At 40.7% G+C, this 25,831-nt stretch overlaps 1 protein-coding gene across 2 annotated transcripts in view; it reads left to right on the top strand.

Moving 5' to 3' along the window:
• Positions 1–25,831, top strand: part of EPSTI1 (epithelial stromal interaction 1) — a 54,070-nt gene that overhangs the window by 14,256 nt on the left and 13,983 nt on the right. For both annotated transcript variants that reach the window (XM_075741779.1, XM_075741778.1), the window contains exons 4-7: positions 3,421–3,494; positions 4,123–4,206; positions 11,905–11,978; positions 22,758–22,851. In XM_075741779.1, coding sequence (XP_075597894.1) covers positions 3,421–3,494; positions 4,123–4,206; positions 11,905–11,978; positions 22,758–22,851 — 326 coding nt within the window. The remainder of the gene's footprint in view (positions 1–3,420; positions 3,495–4,122; positions 4,207–11,904; positions 11,979–22,757; positions 22,852–25,831) is intronic.

Raw genomic sequence — 25,831 nt, 5'->3', positions numbered from 1 at the left:
TGTCTCTCAGAGGACGCACACTTGGCATTAGCGTGGAAATAGACAGCATGTGTCAGAGACCTTCCAGTTACCCATAAAAAATCTCCTCTGTGTTAGGGGCCAGTGCGCATGCTTTCCTGATGTCTGGCTCCTGAAGAGGCAGAAGTGATCCCTGCAGCTTCAGGGATTTGCAGTCTAAATGTGCATGTGTATTACCAATTTTATAAGAGTAGCAACAGAGATGGGTAAATGAAAAACAGGATAAAAAGCTACAGTAACTTAGGTCACCTTGAACTGATGTGTTTGATAATATAACCAACTTCTTTTCTAGACAGGTGAGAGAAACCATAGTAGATATCTTCAATTGTAACCACCACAAAGCATTTAATTTAGATCTATTTGGAAATTAGAGTTTTTTTAACAAAAAAGACCCCCCCAAAAAACCCCAGTCCACCCTCAATCTTGTACAGAGAATAGGACTACAGGTTGTGCTGAAGCAAGGGGAAGGTTATTAGAAGTGCTTTTCAAGTACAAGTCTTCAGACCTATCTTGTTTTAGTATCTTTCTTTAATGTCTTTGGCACAAAAGGTAGGAGAGAGCTGATGAAACTTGCTGACAAGACAAAACTTGAAAGCATCATCTGTATAGAACATGATGAGGGTACTGCACAGTAAAATGGGATGACCTTGAGGAACTGCACTAATAGAAATGGGACAAAATTCATTCTGACAAAATGAATGATTATAATGATACCTTTAATAGCTTTGTAAATCTAGACCTCCCCTTCCTTCTCTGGGCTGTCATAGGAGAATTTGGGGTGCACAGTGCAGGCTATTGTCTGTCTTGACTTGGGAACTATTCTTTCTTTGCCATGCTACAGGTAAGTTTGGGGTGGTGTACTGTGTATAAAAATAGATACCAGGTGAGAGATAGAGGCATTTGAACTGACTCCAACCCAGATTTGTTTTTGCGGTCAAGGTGATACTGGTCCCACGTGTTTGTTTTGCCCTGCAGCCTGAGTCCCAGTTGTTTGCAGTGGTGAATCTACCTCTGCAAGTTGGTGCAATGCCCTATATTCCCACCATTGTGTGCAGTCGTGTGGCTAGACCTGCTCTTTGTGAGTTCATACATACTAGCTGTTTCTTGCCTGTGAGCAGTTCCTAGAAGACATACTTCTGTCTCAAGAGGACCACAGAGCTTTTTGCTGAAGAAAATGAAATCTGAAAACAGAATTTTGGTGTGTGGTGTCTATACAGAATGTGTGCAGGCTGGCTGCATGATAGGGCACGTGGTGGCAAACCCACAGGGACTGAGTGTGGGGAGTCTTAACTTGTTTTGTCCCATGGCATTTAAAAACTTTCTTGGGAAAGAAGCAAATTAAGAGAAATAATTAAAAAAAAAAAAAAGCAAGAAAAAGCTGAAAGAATTCAAGGAGGTTATATGAGCTCTTCAGTCACTGTCTAGCTGCCACTTAGAAAGACCCCTGGAGACTGAGACTCATGCACTATGTTCAGTGCCTCTGAAAAGAGGTAAGGTGCAAAGATTATTAGATCTTATAATTCCCACAGGAACAAATTTGGAACAGAAGAGAGCTCAAGGAAGGAGAAAAAAATATAAGTGGCATCTCTAATTTCACAACTGTAGGTACTCATTAAGGTAAAAAAAGTATCCTATGTTATTTTCTTAGAGTGGTTTTAAGAGACTGCACATCTAGTCCAAATCACCAGAGAATTCTTAAAGTTGAGATTTTTTAACACTCATACTTTCCATAGGGAAATAAGTATTCTGGATTTCAACTCTGTAATACTTGGCTGGCAAACTTTCAGGTACCATAGAGGGATGAGAGCAATGAAGGATGCACGTTCCACCCGCCTCCATAAGTAATGAGTGGAAAAACAAATCATGCCTGATAAATGCAATGGACTCTTTTTTGATCATATCATATTATATAAAGCCAGTCACGACATACTCTGACTTCAGTGAAATATTCGACAGATTACAGCCAAGCCAACTTGAATGAATTAAACCTGGCCAAAAGGCTATAGGCAATGGCTAATAATGATCAGTAAAATACTTATTTAGAGCTGATGTCCAGCAGTACATGCAGAAAAGTACAGTGAACACAAGAGTGTTAAATGTTGCCAATAAAAGGCTAGAAAGAAAGAGAGATCAAGCATCCAAATGGTTTCAAAACTTGTTTAGTAGCAATTTTATTTCCTAGACCTGGGGAGGAGCCACCCTCCTACGATGACAGCTGTATGCTTACTGCTACTGCAGGCTTATTGCTTGTATACTGTATGGTCAGTCTTTCTTGAGAGCTTAATCTTATGGAGTTACTTGTGTGCAAAGAAATGTTTCCATACTTAGGGAATTGATCTCCCATTCACTGAACCTCACAAAGGCACCTAAAGATTAGTTACCTTCCATTGGTAAGTGGAGAAACCTGCTTTTAGTGAAGAGTGATCGCTCCTGAAGGATCTGGTATAGTTGTCTGACATTTCAGGCACCTCAGGTAGCTCAGATCAGTCCAGCTGCTTCTGTAGAATTAACAGTCACATAATGGGGAACTTCTCAGAAAATCAGTGGGGGAAAATACAGCCCTCATGCTCAGAATGGGGTGGGAGCTGCTGGTTTTTTTGCAACGAGTGAGGGAATGAAATATTTGCTTTCCCAAAGCAAGAAAATACTTTGGAAAATAGTACAGCAGAATAATAGAATCAAACCCACTCCCTCCATCCCTTAAGACCCATTATCACCTTCTGTGTGTGCTTGGGGTTTTTTTCATTTGTTTTGTTTGTGGTTTTGTTTTGTTTTGTTTTAATTGAAGGCTGAACATTATGGCCAGAACTTTGGATGCTCTCAAAAGAGAGCCTATGCCTTTGGAAAGGCAGGTCTGTGGGAAAAGGTGTTGATTTCCATTTCAGAAAGGAGATTCTTCCTTGAGCCCCAAGACATTACTTAGAAGATATTCAAATGATAGCATCCCATTAGAGCTGGCAGAGACTCCAAGCTCCTAAATTTCATAAAAGAGAAACTTTTTGGCAATAGAATTTCTGACTCCTTATATGTGTGTGACAAACTGAGCAAAGGTGGGGAGAGCTGGATCTGAAAATGAAGACTCATCTGTGAAGCATGACTGATTTTCTGAAAATGGAATAGTTCCTCAGTAAACTGATCATATACTGTAGGACATATTTGCTGGTAGAGTGGATGATACAGTGGATGCTCTGTAAATAACAAGCCAGTGCTTTTGACGGATGGATAAAATTATCAAAAAGGTCTCTTGTCTATTCTCTTTAATGTCAGACAGCTACTGTAATTATGAAAAATTTCCTGTATATGCATACATCCAATCTGTTATATTGCTCTGTTCTGAAATGACTGGCATTTGAACTTAAAATGCTCATGTAAAATGTAATTTATACTTTTTTTTTTTTTAAGGTGGAAAGGAATCAGAGGCTCAAGCAAGGCAAAAACAGCAAATGATGCTCATGCAATCTAAATACCAGCAAAAGGTCAGGAGGAATAAATTTGTTTGTTTATTTTAAGAACTCAAAAAAGTTTTCATCAAGTGTTTCATATGGCTATAAAATGAACTCACAGCTGCTTGACAAAAGAAAGTCATGAAACCTGAAGGAAGCAGCAGAAAACTAGAAACAAATGTTCTGCACCAAAGAAAATGAGAAATCTGGCTATAAATATGTAGCAACAGATATGTATCGCAGATCATATCTAAAATGATAACCAGTACAATTGCAAAGCCACTTATATGCCTCGCTGTATCTTCCTGCATGCTGCCTACACTTCAATTAATTGATCAATGTACCACCCCATCCAGTGCTTATGTAGAAATGTTGCTCTTGTTATAAAAGGTATAAATGCCTGTAAGTTATCAATCAGCTGTGTGATTCCTTGCATGGATGCCTATTTATCAGTCCTAGATTTCTCAGCGTTCTGATGTTGCAGTAGCTGATGCACAGCCTGCTTTATTCACTGCCTCATTTTAAGACTAAATTCTGGAAACTTTCCTCAAACACACTTTAGGTTTGAAAGATGTGCAGTACAGGAGTCAAGTCATATTACCTTATGTGTTCTTTGTATACATACATATGTACAATAATTTGCTATGTTTATGTCATACAGCACAAGAGAGAAGAATATGTAAATGCAAAAAAGGCAGCTGAAGAAGCTAAAATCCTGAAACAGAAAGCAATTCAGAGAGAAAAGGTAAACATGGTTACTGGAGAGTTGGAACCATATAGCAAAGTTCATGTCTTGATGCTTGATTTTGCTAAACTACCTGGAACAGGCTAATTAAATGGTAGCCCTGGACTGCATCAAGGAGTTAGGAAATCCAGTCCTCCTTCTCTTTGTAGCTGATTGAAGGATGCCTGACCTAGTGTTCTTTAGGGTTCTTTAGGGTTTGAGCATTTCTTTGGTCTTCAGAAACTCCAGCCTTTCAGTTGCATTCATCCTGAAGAGTTAGCAGAAAGGGAGACCAGGATCAAGACTGATGTTGCATATACAGGTTATACATCTCTGTAAGATCGGATTGTGGCAGATGGCACAAAGACCTTATGGAAATCCATAATTGCCTGCTGTACACATGGGAAGTATACAAGAAAATCCAGCCTGCCATGGTGGAAAAGGCATCCAAATCATGAAAAGGTCCATGTAGTTTCATAGAATCATAGAATGGTTTGGGCTGGAAGGGACCTTAAAGATCATCTAGTTCCAACCCCCCTGCCATGGGCAGGGACACCCTCCACGAGACCATGTTGCCCAAAGCCCCATCCAACCTGGCCTTGAACACTTCCAGGGAGGGGGCAGCCACAGCTTCTCTGGGCAACCTGTGCCAGTGCCTCACCACCCTCACAGTAAGGAATTTCTTTCTAAATTCTAATCTAAATCGACCCTCCTTTAGCTTAAACCCATTACCCCTTGTCCTGTCACTACATTCCCTCGTAAACAGTCCCTCTCCAGCTTTCTTGTAGGCCCCTTCAGGTACTGGTAAGCCGCAGTTAGATCTCCCTGGAGCCTTCTCTTCTCCAGGCTGAACAACCCCAACTCTCTCAGTCTGTCCTCACAGGAGAGGTGCTCCAGCCCTCCAGTCAGCTTCGTGGCCCTCCTCTGGACTCGCTCCAACAGCTCCATGTCTCTCTCGTCCAGAGCTGGACGCAGTACTCCAGGTGGGGTCTCACAAGAGCAGAGTAGAGGGGCAGGATCACCTCCCTCAACCTGCTGGTCATGCTGCTTTTGATGCAGCCCAGGACACGGTTGGCTTTCTGGGCTGCGAATGCACACTGCCGGCTCATGTTGAGCTTTTCATCAATCAACACCCCCAAGTCCTTCTCCTCGGGGCTGCTTTCAATCCATTCCCCACCCAGCCTGTAGTTGTGCTTGGGATTGCGCGGACCCACATGCAGGACCTTGCACTTGGCCTTGTTGAACTTCATGCAGTTTATATGGGTCCACCTCTCAATCCTATCAAGATCCCTCTGCATGGCATCCCTTCCCTCCAGCATGTTGACCACACCACACAGCTTGGTGTCGTGGGCAAACTTGCTGAGGGTGCACTCGATCCTGCTGTCCATGTTGCTGACAAAGATGTTAAACAGTGCCGGTCCCAGTACCAGCCCCTGAGGAATGCCACTCATCACTGATCTCCACGTGGACATTGAGCCATTGACCACAACTCTTTGAGTGTGACCATCCAGCCAATTCCTTATCCACTGTGTGGTCCATCCGTCAAATCCATGTCTCTCCAATTTAGACATAAGGATGTCATGCGGAACAGTGTGAAATGATGTCAGGTAGATGATGTCAGTTGCCTTTCCCTTATCCACCAATGCTGTAACCCCATCATAGAAGGCCACCAAACTCATCAGGCACAATTTGCCCTTAGTGAAGCCGTGTTGGCTGTCACCGATCACCTCCTTATTTTCCACGTGCCTGAGCGTAGTTTCCAGGAGGATCTGCTCCATGATCTTGCCGGGCACGGAGGTGAGATTGACCGGCCTGCAGTTCCTTGGGTCTTCCTTTTTACCTTTTTTTAAAACTGGGCGTTATGTTTCCCCTTTTCCAGTCAGTGGGAACTTCACTGGACTACCATGACTTCTCAAATACCATGGAGAGTGGCTTAGTCACTTCATCTGCCAGTTCCCTCAGGACTCGTGGATGCATCTCATCAGGTCCCATGGACTTGTGCACCTTCAGGTTCCTTAGATGGTCTCGAACCTGATCTTCTCCTACTGTGGGTGGGTCTTCATTGTCCCAGTCCCTTCCTTTGCCTTCTATGACCAGGGCAGTGTGGTTCACGCACTTGCCAGTGAAGACTGAGGCAAAGCCAATGATTTATCTGCATTGTGCTGAGTGCACCCTGAAATTCAGATGCCACTCCAGCTCCTCTTGGGGGGGGGTACACCCAGATGCATCACTAATATGTAAGATCACTTTATCTTCTAGAATTGGCCATATATTGACACCAACAATAGCTCACTTTCAAATCTTCAGTTTTATTTTGTGTGCTTGGTTTTTTTTGTTTTTCTAGTAATTCTCACAAAGCATCTTCTCATCCTGTGTGCTGCATAAACCTTTGTAAAAGTTCATTCATGTCTCCTTAGTGGAAACCAAGTAGCACGCAGTTGAGATTATAATGTGGAATTTAAATGAAAAAAGAAAAGAGGGGGAGCATGATACTGATGTGCACAGTAGTAATGAGAGAAAGGGAGATTTCAGGTTTGCAAGTTTTGTCTCCACAACACTAAAAACAATTTTCTGTGCAGAAGCTGAATGCTGAGAATTAATTAAAAAATCATCACTACTGGATAACGTACAAGGACGTGCGTAAACAAAAATAGCCTTAATTGCCTCTAGGTAAGGGTTACTCTGTTCCCAGTCTTTTAGTGGTTAGCATTAGTCTTTGGGGATAAGCCCATACAGAGTAGCTCACAGATGCAATATATATTATCATGTGAAAATGTCATTAACAGTTACCAGCTCATGTATAGCTCCAGTAGCAGTGATGATAGCAATGGTAGAAAGGGGATTAATTGTATTTTATTCACCTATTAAATATATGTTGTTTGCCCAGGGGCATTGGACAAGAAAAATGTTGCAAGACTGCTATAATTTATAGTTACATCTAGAAAATATATTGATGTATCAGTTTTGTTTTCATGCTCTTTAATTTCCTTACCTTCACTCCCACAGATTATAAAATCTTTATAGATGTTGTAGATAGTAAAATTGTAACTATCAGTTTCTTCTAAAGGAGAATGCAACATCATGGCAAACATCTTTGCTAAACAGACTGTTTAATTTGAATAAATAAACATATACCCACAAAACAAACAAACAAAACAGGGGACCATGCAAGGGAACTCTTAATTTGAGTTTGTTTATTCGGGTTGTCTTCCACAATAGTGATTGAGCTGATGAAAATTGCTGCTTGGAAGATGTTTACTCAACTTTGCATTTAAGAAAAGCATGCTGGAAAGCCACTAAAAGGTGTTGATTTGCCTATTTCACCCTGCCTGCAGATGAAAGGCTCCTGAAAGCTAGGGATGACAGGAAAAGGATCCTAAAAAACTGCTACTGTAGGGTCAACACTGGGCCCTGGTTACTGCAGGAGAAGAACTTTTTTTTTTTAAAGTGCTAGGTTTGTAGGCAACTGCACCTGCAGGTCATCAGCTGAAAGCGTCTCTTTCTGCAAATTCAGAAGCCACCTTTTCTTGCTGGCCAGTCCATCTTTTGATCAAGGTTATTATTCATTCAATAAAAGACAAATTGTCTGATGGTCTGAAAGGAGATAATAGCTAGCCGGCTTTATCAGCAGAGGCCCTGAAACTTTAAGAGCTGGAGAGCTACTTTGCCAACGAACATGAATGGTGAAGCCCTACAGATTAATGTGTGATGACTACAATGGGTGCTGGTACTCAGGTCAGTTCTTCCTTGATTGCAAGGGTGATGTACTGTAAGCCAGTGCTGCTTATGAACATAGGATCTGTTTATGTTACTGCTTTAATGCTTGTTTTGCAGAGAAAAGCAGTATCCGTTCTTCCGTTATCTTTGTGACCAAGAGAAAACTGGGTGTCTGCCAAAGCAGTACCCAAATGTGGAAGGTCTGCCTTACCATCTGTATGAGTCCACCTGCTTGTCTCTGTGATTCTTTAATTAACCATGAGGTCATGTACTGGAATACCAACACTCTTGGCATCTACATTGTCTCTCTCCAGCTCCCAGAGAGAGGAGAGGTGGATCTTTCCCCCTCATCCTGTGTTCCACAGGACCAGTTTGTTTGAACTGGTACTCAGGTCTCCATGTGTAGTAGTTGAACGCGATTTGGGATCACATATGCTCCATGTCAGGCAGTTTGTCCTGGAGCTGCTTTGATTTGTTCATGGGATAACCCTGGGGTGCATGAATTTGGATATACTCCGAATCTAGTGATGTCTGAGTGCACACTGAAATAATTTTGGAGAGACTTTGTAACATTAGCAGGGGAGTCCCTATTTCTGTATTTGTTCCTAGTGCTGAGATGTGTGGGGAAAAGTGTGGGAGTTCATGGGAAGTAGCATTATTATTATTATTATTATTTGCTAATTAGTAACAGGCATCTGCAGTTTAGTATCTTTTGTGCAGCCTTTCACAGATTTTGCCCAGACTGAACCATAACTTCCTTTGAGTCTCTTGGATGAAAGGACTGTCAAAGTTCCCAGGAAAATAAACAAGTGCCTGATACTTGGGTTCTTCTGGATAGTTGGCTTCTGGATAGTTGTGGGTGTTGTTCTCTTCTCCCAAGTAACTAGTGAAAGGACAAGAGGAAATGGTCTCAAGTTGTGTCAGGGGAGGTTTAGATTGGATATTAGGAAAAAATTCTTCACCGAAACAGTGGTGAGGCATTGGAACAGGCTTCCCAGAGAGGTCGTGGAGTCACCATCCCTGGAGATGTTCAAACAAACGTGTAGATGTGACACTTCGGGACATGGTTCAGTAGACATGGTGATGTTGGGTTGACAGTTGGACTTGATGATCTTAGAGGTCTTTTCCAACATTTATGATTCTATGATTCTATGATTGTTGTATTTTAAGCTTTCTGCATTTGTGCTATGCACAAAATAGCATAACTTCAGTGCACTGGATATTTCTGTTTCCTGTCATTCAATTGTTGTGCCTGTTATCCTGTCTTTAGCCTTTCCTTCTATATTCCAAATCTGGACTAAATATTGAAAGATTTGAAAGATTTGAAGTCAAAAGGCTCAGTGTAATTCTACCATGTGCAACCTACTTTCTTTTGCTCTTACATTACACAGTAACAATCCTGCCATCTTTAGGAACTGTCCTATTTAGAATAAACTGTAATTTCATTTTATTCTTTATCAAATCATGTGCTCTTTAATTTGACTGTGTTAATCAGCATGAATGGCCTTGTTCAGGAATTTGTTAAAACCAGGCACTTCACAGACCTTCTGCTGATGCTTTTCAACATGTTTACCTTCAATATCACAGCTGTTCCACTCTTGGCTTTGTTTTTGAAGGCAGTGCCAAATGTGGAGTGCTTTGGCAATGTCTATTGATAGATTGTCATTAGTTAGAGAATGTCCCAGTCCCATTGCCTGTCATTTGTACGTGCCCTAAGCAGGGGTCCCTGGGTAAACCTCCAGAGTAGAAAGCAGTCACACCAGCTGCAAGTAAATAATTTCAATATGCTGGAGTTTTCTTCAGGCACCATTCTGGTGGTATAATAGCTGTAGGATATTTCCTTCTTTTTTATCTAGTGGGAGACAGGGGTGATATTGACGGATTGTATTTAACAAAGTTAATATAACCATGTTGTTCTAGCTAGGAGCTACACCACAGCAACTCTGGTGAGCTTTGGATTTAAACTTTCAGGAGCCTTGCAATATGATTGTGGATCCCACGTCAAATGCTTTTTCAGAGGTGAAGGCATCAGCTTTCAGTGTTGAGCAGTGGTGGGGAAAAGTCTGGGAGCTATTACTGGTGTCTTGAGGGTATCAGCATCAACTTTGACAATAATAGATGCCATCAGATTTCCTTTCTTCCTGTTTCCTTTCTTTCCCTGTAAATTGTTAAGTTGCACAGATGGGTGGGAGTCGTCTGCCTAAAAAATCATCTGTCTCTGGGTGGAGGGGTTAGGAGCCAACAAGATATCCCTTGAGCACTATCAAAATTTACCTATACTGTGAGGTGATATTCCTTACTTTAGTTTGATTATTTTTTTTAGTTGCATCAGTACTTCATACTTTCTACCACTCTCTCATCGTATCAAATGACTGAGTGACAGGACACCTTATTCAGAGATTCATCTTTGTTTATTTTCCCATTGCCTTTTTCCAAATAACTTGTAAGTCATTTGCCTTCCAACAGTTTATATCATTACACAACATAGTGGCTCTTTTCCTATCTACAGACATCTGACAGGATTATTTTTTTTTAATCCAATCCATGCCGAGGAGGAATTTGCACTTGTTTTGCAAATCTCTTCCAGACAGTCATTCTTTATCCAATTAAAAAATACTCACCCTGAAATCACTGAAGGCAAAGTAATTGAGTAACTGCCAGTAGAATTATAATTTTTCTGAAATGTTATTGATTGCAGGACAGGAAGAAAACAATGAGGGTGGGGGTTACAGCCCTGTTCTTAACACCACTTTCCCCCTTACATACACCCACCCCCATTCTATCTGGCCTTGCACAGTCCTTCCACTCAGGTACAGTGTCCTCTACCTGATTTGGGGCTCTGACCAAATGTGCCATTCCCAGTTACAGCTCCCTTCTTGTCTCTGCAAGGTATTGTCTGAAATTCCCAGGGCACTTCGTTTAGAGCAATATCTGGTTGCTGGGTTACCGAACACTTACTTAATTTTTTCATTTTGAGGGGGGAGGATAAGTAGAGTGACAGTCCAGGGTGGCAGGTTGCTCAATGCACTGGTTGTTGTGAAGCTTGGGTGGCAGCTTTTGTTGGAGCATCCCCCCCACCAACTGCAATGTTGGAGCTTGTGATCAAAATATAGCAGGGCTGAAATCCTGGTTTCAGCATTTCTGATTTGTACATTTAATACACTGATCTGCTTTTTGACTGGTTTTCCCACTGGACCTACCTACACCTACACCTGCCTGTGTGTCAAAAAAAGAGAATTGACTGGCCTCCTTTTGATTGGAATTTAGCTTGAGCTACATATTGCTGCTGCAGCAAGTTGTCTAGTTTCTGTTTTATTTTAACATTTTATCCCTCTTGAATCTGGGGAGTGGGGCAGCTTAGACAACCTTTCCACTGGACATTATGTGCAATTTTGTGTTAAGGGACTTAATCACTTGTGTAGTATCCAGATTTCCACAGGAGTTTTGTGTGTCAAGGCTCTGGTTGACTCTTGCACTGGGCATGGTACCTGAGACAGAATCACACTGGTTGAATACCAATGCCTCTCACCTTCATCCATCTTAATATGTATTCAGCTGGCCAGTACCGACACTCATGAAGGCCACAGGTCTATGTGCAGAGCAACATGTATGTGTATCACTGTGCTACAAAACTGTCATCTGTTTTGGTGCGGTGGTTCATGTCGTCTACTTTCTTACTAGAATCAAAGCTGCATCAGTTACACTGAGAGATGACCCCAACAGTGCTGTGGCGTGAGAAATGTGAAGGCGCGCGAGGCTCTTTGTGAGGATAGATGGGTCTGGCAGGAGCACAGTGTGGTTTTCTCTTTCAGACGAGTTTACTAGGAGCTGTTTGGTCATGCCTGAACACTTTTAAATTTGGGATTGGGTCACTTCTGTACCCAGCTGCTACTGTAGTTGTTTTGAAAAGCAGAATATTGAAATACTTCCATTGAAATAATCAATATCTGTTTCTGGCTTACTGGAAATCTCAAGTATGTTTTCCTGTTTTTAATGCTGTAGGCAGAGAGACTTGAAGTTAAAAAAAGGAAAGAAGAAATGCAAAGAAAAGAGATGTTCCTTGAAGACCAATATTAGTAAGTAAAATTTGAAACTTATTATCTAAATCCCCCATCTGCTTGTCCTTCTGTTTTGGGTTTTTTTGTTTGTTTGTTTGCTTGCTTTTGTCTGATTTGGGGCTTAGGAAGGGTTTGGCTTCTGTTGCTGTTTTTTCACATTGTGACTTGAAACTTTTGACTTCAGGGAAAGAGGCAATGGGCACAAACTGAAACACAGGAGGTTCCTCCAGAACATCAGGAAACACTTTTTTACTGTGAGGATGACTGACTATGGGCACAGGTTGCCCAGGGGTGTTGTGGAGTCTCCATTCTTGGAGATACTCAAAAGTTCTGGTCAACTGGCTCTAGGTGGCCCTGCTTGAGCACAGAAAGTTGGACAAGATGACCTCCAGAAGTCCCTTCCAACCGATCAACCTCAACCACTCTGTGGTTCTGTGAAATACTCCAAGCTTCCTCCATTCTGTGAGCAATTTGGTTCAGTAGATTTTTCTTAGCTTCTCAAAACATACACTTCAAAATGAAAACTGTGAATTATAGAATGACTTTGTGCTTTCTTTCTCTAACTGAATCAATATGTGATCATTCAGTCCAAGCCTGATTATCAAAACAGGATCTAAATTACATCTCCACCCATTTATTTTAGTGACTAGTAAAGAAGTATAACCCACATGGAAATAATGAGGACTTCCTATATTTAGCATAGTCCTGCAGCTTAAATATAGAGATCTGCTGTGAAGACCTGTTTCCCAAGAATACCTCCTTAATGTCAGATTTAGATATGGCTTAATTCCTGACATAATTAATTCCATTGGCAGTGAATTTCCTGCCATGCCAGTTCACTCTACCCTATCTATTTATTTTTAACTAATCCAAACCAATTCTATCACTTAATTAGCACACAATGCTGTTTAGTCACCTTTACCTTTTTTTATCTTTGGCTCCTGAAATTACTCACCTGTGTTCTCAGCATGATTGATTGCTTTTTCCTCCTCTGTGACCTTTAAAGGAGTCACTTTTGTCCCATGCAAGTAGCTCCAGTTCCTTCATCATTTGTCCAGACTCTGTTCTCTAATGTATAGACATTTTACTGCTTTCTTACTGATCTCAGCCTTTCTTGTCTTTTTCCTTTTATTTTTTCCCATTTGGCTTTAGGTACAGCTATTTCCTTAAATATATTGCCAACGTTTGTCTCTAGATATTGGTATTTTGCCTGCTGTTTGTCCTCTGTTTGTTCCAGTGTAGATTTCCCACAGATAAACCTTGATTCCTCAGGATTTCTGAAGACCCAGCTTTAGATCTCTCTGTTTCTGACAGACTAGATACCTTTATGCTCTTTGAGCCTAACTCAAGAACAACCTCATCAGATGTTTTCAGAGCAGGGTCCTCAGTTATGTGACTTGCTTTTTCCTAAGGGGATTGTCAGGGTTCTTATCTTCACATTAAATCTGTTTGGGGGTTTTTTGCCTTAAGGCTTATTCAGTTATGAACAGAGACATATCTCTTCCTTTCCCTCACCTTCCCTGTCTGTATCTTTTTTTGCTTAGGATGAAATGAATTTTGCTGATCAGCACTTTTTCCATTAAAAGTAAGCTTGGTTCTGTCAAAAGCAGGTCCAAACCCTCTGAAACACCTTCATGTGGGCAGTCGGTTGGTCCCCAGGTGCTGCAGGATCTCAGGCTACTTGGCCACTGGGAAGGAGACTGACTGGCAGATGTTCTGTCTACCAGTTTAAGAGAACTTTGCAAGCGTTCAACTGGTGTCACCTTAGGAAACCAAAGTGACTGATGTGACTGAAGGTAAAGATGGACTGTCGAGCTGCATTGCTCGAGATTATGTTGAACTGCAAGAAGATTATTTGTGTGTACTATGTATTGAACATACACCAGGAGGGCCCTGTAGGAAGTGAGCTGAAAACCTACCCACAGTGAACACAATATTGGTTAACCAAAAACCTCCCATGCTATACAAAGTGACACTAGTGCCTTCTCCAGACCAAAGGAATCCTCTGGTGGGCAGAGGAAGAGGAGTCTTGGGCAGTAATGGATTTACCAGCAGATATTGTTGAGATCATATTGCTAAGATATTGCATTATGGAGCACAACATCCAGTAGTGATGGGAAGATAACTGTGCAACATCTCAGATCTTGTAAAGTAACTTTACTGATGTACTACTGGTTATTAGAGACATGTTCACAGAAAAGTGCTTGGCATTTAAAGCCATGCTTTTGCATACTGTGCAAAAATGAGTGACTCATTACTTCCATCATCTAAAAGGCTATGTCTAGAGGCAAAAAGAACAAATATGAGGTTGTGCCCCTTTACTCACTGTCTCTGCTAGAGTATTTTGATCTCCTTCTCTGCTTGCTGGGAGAGAGGGGAAGGAAGGTCATGAGCTGCATACAAAACAATGACCTCTGCAAAGTCATGGCCTGTGGAACCGTTTCAAAAGATAAGCTGCCTTGTTAGTATCTTCTCTGTAAGCATCTGTAGCTGCAACATCACAATTTTCCTGAGGAGATCAATGCCTACCAGCAGTCTCATTAGCTGGGAAACCTTTTAAAATTGATCACCATCTCTAGCTGTATCTGCCTCCACGGGGTACAGCCCAATCAGTACCTCTCTTGTATGAAGTGCAGCTTCTATTTGTTATGGAAAGGCACTTAAGATTGTTGTGTCATTAACATACTCTGAGAATAAAGTATGATGCTGCTCAGAAATTTGTTGTTCCGACTAAATCCCTGCCACTATTAAAACCAGGAAATTCTCACTGAAATACCCTTTCAAAGGGTGTAACATGAAGTAAGCGAATGCCAAAAGGAACAATTGTCTGCAACCTTGTCCACCATCTGCAGAATACAGTTATTTCCCATCTCTTGAAAGCCTTGTTAGCTTCTTTGTGTACAACTAGCCCTTGAAAGTCAACTATAATTGTTATCACAGTTGCTTGAATATGTGTTTGTGTCTTGTGAGAATGAGGTCTAGACACACATGCAGAGCACTGTGGAAAAGTCTGTAAGTCTTTCTCTTTTGGGATCACCAGCTCCTGTGACCCAGGTGGACTCAAGCTCTGTTAGGTGACTAAAATGGACAAAACCCACAAGGTATCTCCTAAAGGAGCTGTGTATAAAAAGCCTGAACGGCACACAGGAGCACACTTTGGGCTGGGTGAGTTGCTGTGTGGCAGGATTGCTGTGGTTTGTACTAACAGAGGAGAAACACCTCAGGGATTTATCAGCGATAGCATTGCTGTCGTTCTGCCTCTGCAGATACCAGATCTTGAAAAAAAAGTACATGTGCACTTTTCTACTGGAAACTACTTATACATGAAATGGAGTCCTTCCTTCTGAGTAATGATGTCTTGGATGCATTTTACATTGGTGGCCTGTGGTAGGGATTGTGTGTCTGTCAGAGTGCATTAAAAGATAATGAATGCTTGCGTAGTCCATACTTTGCAATTGCTAATCCTTGTGAGCAAAGGACTGAGTGTCCATCTTTCCAAATGAGAATCAAGATGATGGCTGGCTCAGGACTTTTCAGGACATCTCTCTTTAGTTAGGACACAAAAAAATGTTGTTTAAATAGTAATGAGGGATGGCCACCTCATGACTTGCTTTTCTCTGTGGCTTGCTGTCAAGGCTGTATGAATCTCTGCCTGAACTGTAGCATGTCTCGCCATCAGGTTTTAGCCCAGCTCTCTAGCAAGGTGCTTTTATTTGATTTGGGTTCGACTTCCCAGAAACTGTAGTGTTGGATGTGATCCACTGCGTTTCTAATAGCTAGCTACCTATTTATGAAATGGGAAAAGCAGTCTGGCACATAGGGTTTCTTTTTAATAGTCCATGATGGCTGTTTTATCACTTCATCTTTCCCTTTGTTACATATTCATGCCTCTGTTTTTGTGAAGGTTGTACTCCTGTAAAAATTCCTGGCACTGCTGCACTCGGGTACATGTGTGCACTCAATATATTCTGCTCGGAATTTGGAGCTTGGAACAGAATTTGCCAGAGTGCCTCTAAGTGCATATTCCAAACATAATGCAGGAGGTTCACCAAACCAAGCAGATATACACTTGCCTGCCAAAGCAGTTTTCTCAAAAGTCCTAAAATGCAAGAAAATAAACCTGAATCAAAACAGAATTTTTATTTATTTATCTATTTTCACAGGATAAATGTGAGTGTCCTTGCCAGTTTTCAGTCCCCTATGATGAGTGGTTCAAACAGCAGGCTGGTAACAAATTTTCCCCACAGAAGTGCAAATGTAAACCTGACCAGACTTCCAATATAGGTTGCTAGAGAGAATGAAAGAGGGCTCACACAAAAAAGGGTTTGCAGCCTTGAGAATCTTTTGTTTGCTTCTTTTTACCACAATGGTCTTCGTTTTGTTCATTTGCTCCTGATTATTTTAAGCGTTGTCAATTATTTAGCTAACAGGCAGAAAACTAGGCTTTTATAGACATCCAAAGGGACTCTCTTGAGTGTAATAATGAAGGCAGTTTATTGAACGCCTGTGAGGTTGCTTTCTAATTGTACGCATTAATCTGCCCATGCAAGCTGGCTGAAAATATAGAAGCAGATTGCACATGCAGATGGAGCACACAGAATGGAAGATCTATGCAATAGACTTATACAAAACTGCATTTTTCTTAAAACTGGATTTATGCTTATTACTTCAGATAATAAATGAAACTTGATGTCTAAAATAACTTCCAAGAGTATTGGATGAGTTGGTGGGAGGAAAGAATAGCCTAGCTGTATTACTTCATCCAGTCAGGAAAACAAAAAAAGCAAGTGGGTTGACAGGAAAGATTAGTTTTGGGTGTGGGTGGGAAGTGATGAAAATAATTCTGCTGAGAAAGTTGCTTCTTTTTTTTTTTTTTAACCTATTTTTATACTTTCTTGAAGTCTTATATCTAAAATGAAATAATACCACATTTTTTGTTCTTATCCTCAAGAACAGGAACACATGTTCAAGAACTTGCAGACAAGAATGCCTACCAGCCAAAGATAGCACAGTTTTGATCACTATCATTAGATTTGTCTAAGTCCTCCTTAGTATGCTTGTGCATTACTCCCAGTGAAGTCTGTGAATACTGCATTAAGCTTGATATGTGGCTACTGGAAAGAATTGTGCTGGAAAGCAAGTAAACTAGATACCCAGAGGATGGTCTTTCTTTCCAGGAAAGGGCATTGGGGAAGAGCCATCAACATCATATAGCAATTTAATGGGTTAATTTTTTCACATTATAATCTTTCACGTTATAGCGTTCAGCAAAAGATAAATCCACTACCCCCAGCCCGTCCCCCCGCCCCCCCCCAAAAAAAAAAAAAAGAATGCATAATAGTTCATGCTGACAACTTTGCACATTTGCTGTTTCTTCTTACCCCAAAGTGGACTCTGTCCTGTAGGTGTGGATTAGAGTTGAGGTAGAGGAGGAGAACCAGAATCCGTATAAAGCTGAGGGCATGTTTGTTGCTGACAGATGGAGGTGTTTTTACTACCTTGCCCCTTGTCATGTCCCAGCTGTGGGAAGCATGGCAGTTGTTTGTAGCCTTCTGAATTTACGTGAACCTTGTAAACGTCTTGTTGCTGTGATAAATCTCTGCAAAGAGGAGTGGATGTGAGAGGAGATGTGTATAATTGTAGACCAGCAAAAGCCATTGGTGTCCCCACTCAGGCTATCTGCAAATTTCTTAATGGGTTAATTTTTAAATACATGCCTTTTGGTGGGATTGTTTTCACAAATGATGTTATCAGCCCTCAGCATCAGTCACACTTTAGAAAATGGTTTTCCTTTGTGAAAATCCCAAATACACCTCCATTTGGAGTCTCTTTTTCCATCTCCCAACATAGAATCTATGGGAAGCCTGCATAAATGGGCAGCAATGTCATTGACCTGTGCGTTCACTTCTGGAATTTCTTCTAACATTTGATTTTGTTAGGGCATGTGACTGAGGAGCAGCAATGGCCCTAGTACCAGCCAGCCTGTCTTGTGGGTCATAGCAAGTGCCTGACCAGGAGGCATATGGCAATGCGCAAGGCAGGACCCTCGCTGAGGAAGGAACAAGGGCATGAGTAAGAACAGACCCGCCATGGACCTTACTGAAATGAAAGCCAGCTTTTCTTGTGGGTAGGCTTTGGTAGGGTTAAGCAACTGATGTTAATTTCTGCAAAAGTAGAGGAAGTTTTTACGCTTAGCCAATTAAATACGTTGAAGTGGGGAGAAGTGTAGATATGCTTGTTGGTGCTGCAAAAAGATGTGTCTTGAATGAAATTCAGGTTTGTTTTTAGGTTTTGTTTTTGAGAGGGAGAGTCTTGCTATTGTTTAAAAAAACATCGTGAAACTTCTGGGCAGATGTGTGAAACTAACATGTATGCATTATGCATGGTTCTTAGTTTTTCAGCTGAATTGGAAGAAAATGCTGAAATATCACTTTAGCATTCCTTACTGGCAATGAATTTGGAAGCTGATGTGTCCATGTCATTCAGCACTAGATGCTACTTTTGTTGTCTTAGTGACTAATCATGTTGTGTCCTCTCTGAAATGGCTATAACGATTTACCTGGCTTGGGATTCTGTTGGGAATTTTTTTATTCCTGTTTTTGAATGGCTTTTAGCATACTTGTGGATGTTCATTAGAGCAGGACTGTGATGCTGGAGGTCCTGCAGCTTGAGAAAAAAAGGCGTTCAGGAGCTGTCTTGTTTTCAGTAGTAATAAAAGTGGCCATTATCTTCCAAAAATTGTCAAGAGAAATAAATAGATTTATGATATATGCAAAAGTATTGTGGGTTGTTTGTTATTTTTGTTTTTCAAAAGCACTGGCATAAAAGCCGGTATATTTTTCTGTATCCTGGCATTTCAATATCCATCAATTAAAGCAAAAGAATTAACTGCCACTGGTTTCATTGGGAAGCAGTAATGAAGATTACAAGAAACCTTTTTAATTGATGCATTTTTAATGTTAGTCTGTAAAACAGACTTAAAGCCAAGAGCTTTATGTATAGGCAGAAAAATTATTTTCTTTACGTCTTTGTTCTTTGAGGAATACAGTCTCAAATGAAAAGCTTAGCGAGCCGTGCTGTGTGACTCTTGGGTGGAATAAGATGCTGGGGACTGAGCCCCTATCCTTATTCATGTCCCTAAGGATGAATCCTTTTCAGGATTGGCTCTTCTGTTTGCTTTGTAGATGTGAGAGGATTTACCCAACTAGACAACTAGACAGGAGTTAAGACCAAGTGACACACGAAGTTAAAGCATAGGATTTTAGACCTCAGGTCCTTCAGTGAGATCAGTTGTGGGTCTTCAGATCTTCCACAGTTGCACGCTGGAGTCAACTATGGATCTTTCTGCTTCTCAGCTGTCAAGGCTGGTGACCCTGTTAGAACATGGGAACACCTACCTAGGCCAGAAGAACTCAGGCTCACTTTGGCTTTTTTATCCACCCCCTTGTCTCACCCCAGTGGGAATGTGGGCAGCACACACATTTAGTTCCAAACAATAAAAAATGCGTGTGGATTCCCTGATCTAGAAGTAGCTTGTGAGTGCAGGGTGCCAACTCTAAATCCCTAAATTAGACCGTTCTCAGTGAAACACCTAGCAGATTCATGTTTCTGCATTTTACATGTACTTGTTGAGCTTCAAGTATATGCTTTTACATAACAGCTTTTAAGAAAGGACTCTGCCCGAAGAATAGTTGTGAAGTGTAAAGCCAGGACCCACAGAAAGCATCTGCAGCATGGACTGATTTCCACAGTCGCGTGCTGTCCCCTCCTAGCACGTTACTCTGTCATCCTGGCAGCAGAGTCAGTATTTTCCCATGACGGCTCTTTTTTTTCGGCCCCCGAATCAAGTATTGTGCTTCACTCCACCACAGCTGCAACTTTACTAGTAAATAAAACACTGTCAATCACTGTCACTTTTGAGGCCAACAAGCCTGAGACTGCCTGCTTCCATTGCTAGCAAACTTTTTTACCTCCCAGAACAGGGCGGTTGCATCCAAAGTGAGAGTTACTTGTGGCTGATATTCATTCCCGGACAGCAGCCAGGAGTTATTTGGGAAAGTGCTATTTGAAACAGGTCAAAACTATTCCTGGAACTGTTACCACAATATAGATGGCTGAGTTCCTGTGCTAAGAGTATTTCCTGGTGCTATTAAACATATCAGCATGGGAGTCGCCTTTTTTAATTAGCAGAGCAAAAGGCTTGTTCCCAATGGTGTAATGGGAAACAGGGCTACCAAGAATGACAAAATACCCTCACAAGCTCCTCCAGCTTAGCCAGTGCTTCTGAACGGCTTCTTCCCTTCACCCTGATGCTTAGGGGTAGTCAGAGGTCAGGTTAGCAACCCGTTTGGAGGGTGCCATCTTCTTGGTTTCTCTAAATTTTGAATATCCTTTTGCCTAGCTATTTTTGAAGGGTATCAGGATGCTGGTGTATTCATATGACTTTCCTGAGCTCATGCTCTTCTTTCCTTAATATTAATTAGTTTAAAGGAACACATTGTATTAGCATCTTTGATTAGCGCTTGAAGTTTTAGCAAATGAGTGAGATGTTGCTCCAACTGTCTGAATGTGGAATACCTATGGACACTTTGATATGCTGATTTCCTTCTGGAGATAATACTTTCCTCTCTGGAACATTAATTGAACTGTCATCTCTCTGATGACTTCCCCCTTTCTTTCCAGCATGGCTTATGCTATGCTCTGCATTGTAATGACTTTAGGTTTAATGTTATGAAAAATACCATTCAGACAATATTTTGACAGTCTGGAAACTCCAGATGCATTGCTGGGTTTCCATAGAAATGATACACAAAGAATTAACATATATGACTGACTTGACTGAGTTTGTCTTTAGTCAGATTTGGAAACCTGAGTCCCTTTCTTGTGACAGGGAGACTTCATTAATGTATTACTTAATTTAGTGTGGTAGGGTGTTTTCTGTACTCAAAGGTAGTGCACAGTCTTGCTGAGAATCTTTATTTGTGTCCACTCTTGTAATCATCTTTTCTAATACCAAAACTGAGTTAGCTTTTCATCTATCAGTGTGCTGATCTGGGAAATGCAGTGTCTTAACCATCCACCCCATTTTTATGCAAATAATGAGAACTTCCACATACCCCATGTCATTCCTTTGCCATCCATAACGAATAAGGACAGCCAGGTATACCCCCAAGTTGTCAGATGTTTCTTTGCAGAGCTTCAACCTTCTCAAATATATTCCAGACTTTCTGTAGGAGTTCTTAGTCTTTCTTGTGTACAAATAAATTGTTAATTTAGCAAATTTAGCATAGGTAGAGAAACACAAAATCTGCAATTTAAAACTTCAAATTCCCAAAATTATTCTGTGCAATCTCACCACTCAACCACTCATCTTTCATGGAAACAGCGTGTGTGCTTATCTCTTGGGTAAGAAGACTATTAATTTGTTTAACCTTGGTATAAAGCTGCTTTGTAGATCAGGGAATCTTATGTTTCACTTGGTTCTTTCTGTATGGTGCGTTATCTGAGGTCCATGTTAACTGCTCAGGTAATGGAGGAAGGAGAGTGAACTGCTGAACTAGGAATACTGAGACTCTAAAAGCGTGGCTTGCTACAGCTTGAGCAAGTACTCTGTACCTGAAGTGGTAACGTGGTTTTGTATTGTGTAGAGTAGCACAGAAGAACTTGTCAGTTCTTGTTCTTTTTCCCCACTTCTCAATATACCCACTGACCAGCAGGACATTTTCCAAAAATGCATCTACTCACCATTTCAAATCATGGAGTGAAAGATAAAAACACACTTGGTAGTCTGTTTCAGCAGTTAGTCATCATCACTCTTTGGCAGCCAAGACGTTTTCTTCAAGATTAAGTAACTGTCTTTGGTAGTAGCATCTTCTCCCCCACAGAGCTAGCTGGCTGCCCTGTTAGCAGGGTAAATCTTTGTGTTGAATGCCTCTTGAAGCACTCTTTCTGCTCTCACTTCAGTCCTTTCATGCTTTCCAAAGCAGTATACAGAAATAAAATTGCCTCTTTCCTCTGATTCTATTCCTTTGAGTGCACGAAGACTTGAATAGATATGACTTCATCTGCAGGTTAGGAAACTGATTCCTGATCATGGCACTGGAACTCCTATTTTCAGCATTTGTTGATGTTGTTGCTTGTGACTTTGTTTAGCTGTACTTCTTAGTTGAAACTGGGAGCAAAGCAACGCTGCTTTGAATCTTGTTGAAAAGGGATGCAATTGGAAAAATAAATTTGCCCTTGCCAGAATAAGAAATGACAATGATGTTGTGCAATTCTGCTTCAAGTAAAGACAAACATTTTTTTTTTTTTTCAATGCTAGAAAATGCTTCAAAGTCTTGCTGCTTGATTAAGTAATCTGTTGTAAGGCTGCATTGTATTAACCGTGAAGGAGAACTCCTTAAAATAATCTTTTAAATCACTTATCTGAGATTTCTGGATCTGGTAGAAGGATTTGGAACAATTTAGTGAAGCAGTTCCATTCTGATCAAGTTCAATGGTATGCAAGTCTGTGTTTTACAATGAGGAAAGCATAACCACTGTAGACCTCAAATATGCAAATGACAATAATTGTTTGCTTAAAAATTCCACCCAGCAAATATCTTACCCACAGTATTGGTTCTGTATCCTCCATCCCATTTCATTCTGTCTGTCTCCATAACCTTTTGTTCCACCTGTGATGTTTTTTCAGCAGTCACATGATAAAATGTCTAGGCTAGATTCCAAGGGTGGAATAAAAAACTGTATTTATTTTTATGGAAGCACTAACAATTCTATTTGGATTGGATTTCTTCATAGCAAAACCAATGAATTATTGAACAGATTGGACTTGGGTTTGCCAAAGAGTGATTCCTGTCAGATTGCTAATCGTGGCCCCGAATCTACAGCATGGGTAAGCAAAACCATGGCATGTGCAATATTTTCTGTCAGTTTCCAGGTGCTGTCAATAGTGTAATATTAGAATATTCTAATTGAGCTTAATTGCCTAGACATAACTCAGTGACTACCAAGGAGTCTTTCTGGGTGAATGAGATTGCCTACGTTGTCTCTTATACACTGGTAGAGTATCCTACATAGTAGGGGACTGCCTTTATTAGTTACAGATTTCTCTCTGATAAACGGGAGCCAGATTTATATTCTAAGGTCAGATCAGAATCTTAAACGTGCTCTGTACCCATCAGTTGGTGGCAAGCTTTTATGAAATCTCAACTAGTTCATGTCAACGGATGCTTTACTGCATTGAAAATCTAGACAGAGGAGAAGCTTATTTCGCACTGCGTCCTAAAAGTGATTCCATAGATGGCTAGGGGACTTTGTCCCAGTCTGAATGAGCCTGGTAAGTATCAATGTAATTAGGAAATAGGTAAAGTATTGCATAAGTTTCCTTATTCTAATTGCCTCAAAAAGGCTTTTTCACATATGATTAGTACCTTTATATCTAAACCAAGCTTTTCTACTGATGTAAAAGCTTGCAGTGAGGAATGTTAACCCTGAGACAGAAGTATTTCTCCTTTAGGGAGGTTTGTAATTGAGGGAAGACAGAGAGCAGGCAGCCAAGTGAACAGAAATTGTTGTTACAAACAATGGTCCTTAGTCAGCAGAAGCTTGGAAGTATCTAATCTGGACAACCCTCTGTTTGTTATGTACAACCTTGGACACCAACAGTTGAGTAAAGGGAGGGAAAGATTTACCGCCATATTTCCTCAGAAGCCTTGGAAATGTGCAAGACCCTCCTGTCACAGAAATTCCTGCAAACAGAATATATTGCCTCTAGTATCTTTTTTTCAGTTGCATGAAAAAGGAAGGTGATACTGAACGTAGGTTCCTTTCCCCTTTGATGTCTAAGGTAATTTTGTGTCTCTGAAAACCACAAAGATGTCTTAGCGTATATAGGCAGATTTGCAGCTTGAAGGAGCCAACTTCTGCCCAGCATTGCTGGACAGAAGGTCAATTGCAGGAGAGTGGCTTTCAGACTGTCTTTTGTAGTCCTGGGCAGACAAGCAAGACGAAGGACTATGGGAAGGGAAAAAAGATGTCTTGAAACCACTTCTACCTCCCTCTTGAAGCATCTGATGCTCCAAACAGTAGGGAGCTTGTTCTTTGATAGGGAAGACCCAGCTCTGCAGCCTTTTGTATGGTATGAACATGGAATTGCGAAGACAAGTGAGTTCATGTCCCCAGGACTGACTTAGATTTCAGCACTTTGGCGTGGTGTCTTCATATCTATACAGAAGTGGATAGAACGCTGAATTCTTTCAGGCATACAGGTCCTACTTTTAGCCTTTGCCTTCTACTTCATCTACCTGTGTGTGCTTTTCTTGTTCCAGTTTTTGTGTGGTTTCTTGATAGGTTAAACAAAATTACATACTATAGTTCATCTTTGACTTCACCAGTATCCAAGCAGACAGAATGTATAGTTTATCTGTACTGCTTCTTATTAATATCAGCTGATGTTATACATGTCTTTTGTGTGGCAGCATTTCTAGAACTTTGTGAATCAATTATTCACTTGCTTATAATGCAGCAATGCAGTTAGAAAAATGTCTTCCCAACCAGCTTGAATGAGGTACAGCCTATAGGCACAGCCTCCATGCTCTGTGTAATGAATCCGAAGCACATCACCAATGAGTTGTTAACCAAACATGGCGTAGTACCAAAATGCTAAAGCAGTGGGAAAATTTGAACTCTAATTTTGATGTTGTCTTGGACCAGTCCTTTGTCTAGAATGATTAAAAGGTTCAGGAACAATGTATTTGAAATTGTGAAGTGTTATAATCTTAGGAAGTGCCTGACATGCATGTTAAAGAGGAGGCGCATATATATATATATGTATATGATTTTTTAAATTTTAAATTCATGTTCTAAAAAAAAAGTTGGGACAATGTAACATTGATAATTTTTTTCCCTCAAATCATTTCTTTGACAGTGATATTAATTTAGCACACCTAGTTCAAATATCAGTGTGAAATATTGCTTGATGTGCATGAACAAATTTGACTTCTTCAGAGTGACTCTGTCATTGGTGACTTTTTTGGCCCGCTTATTTAATCAGACTCATAATTAATTTTAATCCTGTCTTTCAAAGTGTTACCAATCCTGTGTAGACTTTTATTGTCTTCCAACTTGATTAACATACACTCCACAGAATTCTCCAAGCCATTATGGAGAGTAATGAATAATATCGGACCCAGAATGAGTCTCCCTGGACACATGTAACAACTCCTCCCAACTCAAAATTGAGCTATTAATAATTGCTTTCTCTATTCAGTCTTTTTAGCAAATTATGTGCCTGTCATTTTAATGGTGTCATTCTGCATGCATATATCAAGTTTCAGGAACATCGTGTAGACCTGTAACAAATTCCTCACTAAAATCAAACCTGCATACTTCTTGTATTAAATTATACTGGCTTATTATTTAGTGTGCTACACTCTGTCCCTGCTCAAAGACTTTGCAGTGTAAGTTTCCATATATAAGATCCTAAGGATCCTATAAGATCCTAATGGTAGGCTGGGTCTTTGCTAAGAACTACATCTTGTGAAAGACCAGGACTAGTTATTGTAATGAAAACCCACACAGTTGAATACTTTATTCATGATGTGTAGTTCAGATTTTCAGTTCTCTTGACTGCCCCACAAATAATATAGCAGACTTGATCTCTCAGCTTCTGTTGCCCTACCTCCACAAATGCCTTTCCAACACTCCTGTGGAAATAATCCTGGGTTCCTCTCTGTTACCACAGCTCCCTTCTGCTTTGTTATCTTGGTAATATTTTCAGTACTTTTCTTTCTTCCCAGAATACCCCATCTCACTGTCATATATCCTGATTGTGTTTTCTGACTGCTTGGGGTATCTTTATGCTTGCCACTGGG

This window comes from Balearica regulorum, chromosome 1, assembly GCF_011004875.1.
Source record: "Balearica regulorum gibbericeps isolate bBalReg1 chromosome 1, bBalReg1.pri, whole genome shotgun sequence".
NCBI lineage: Eukaryota > Metazoa > Chordata > Aves > Gruiformes > Gruidae > Balearica > Balearica regulorum.
This window is presented reverse-complemented; position numbering and strand designations above follow the sequence as displayed.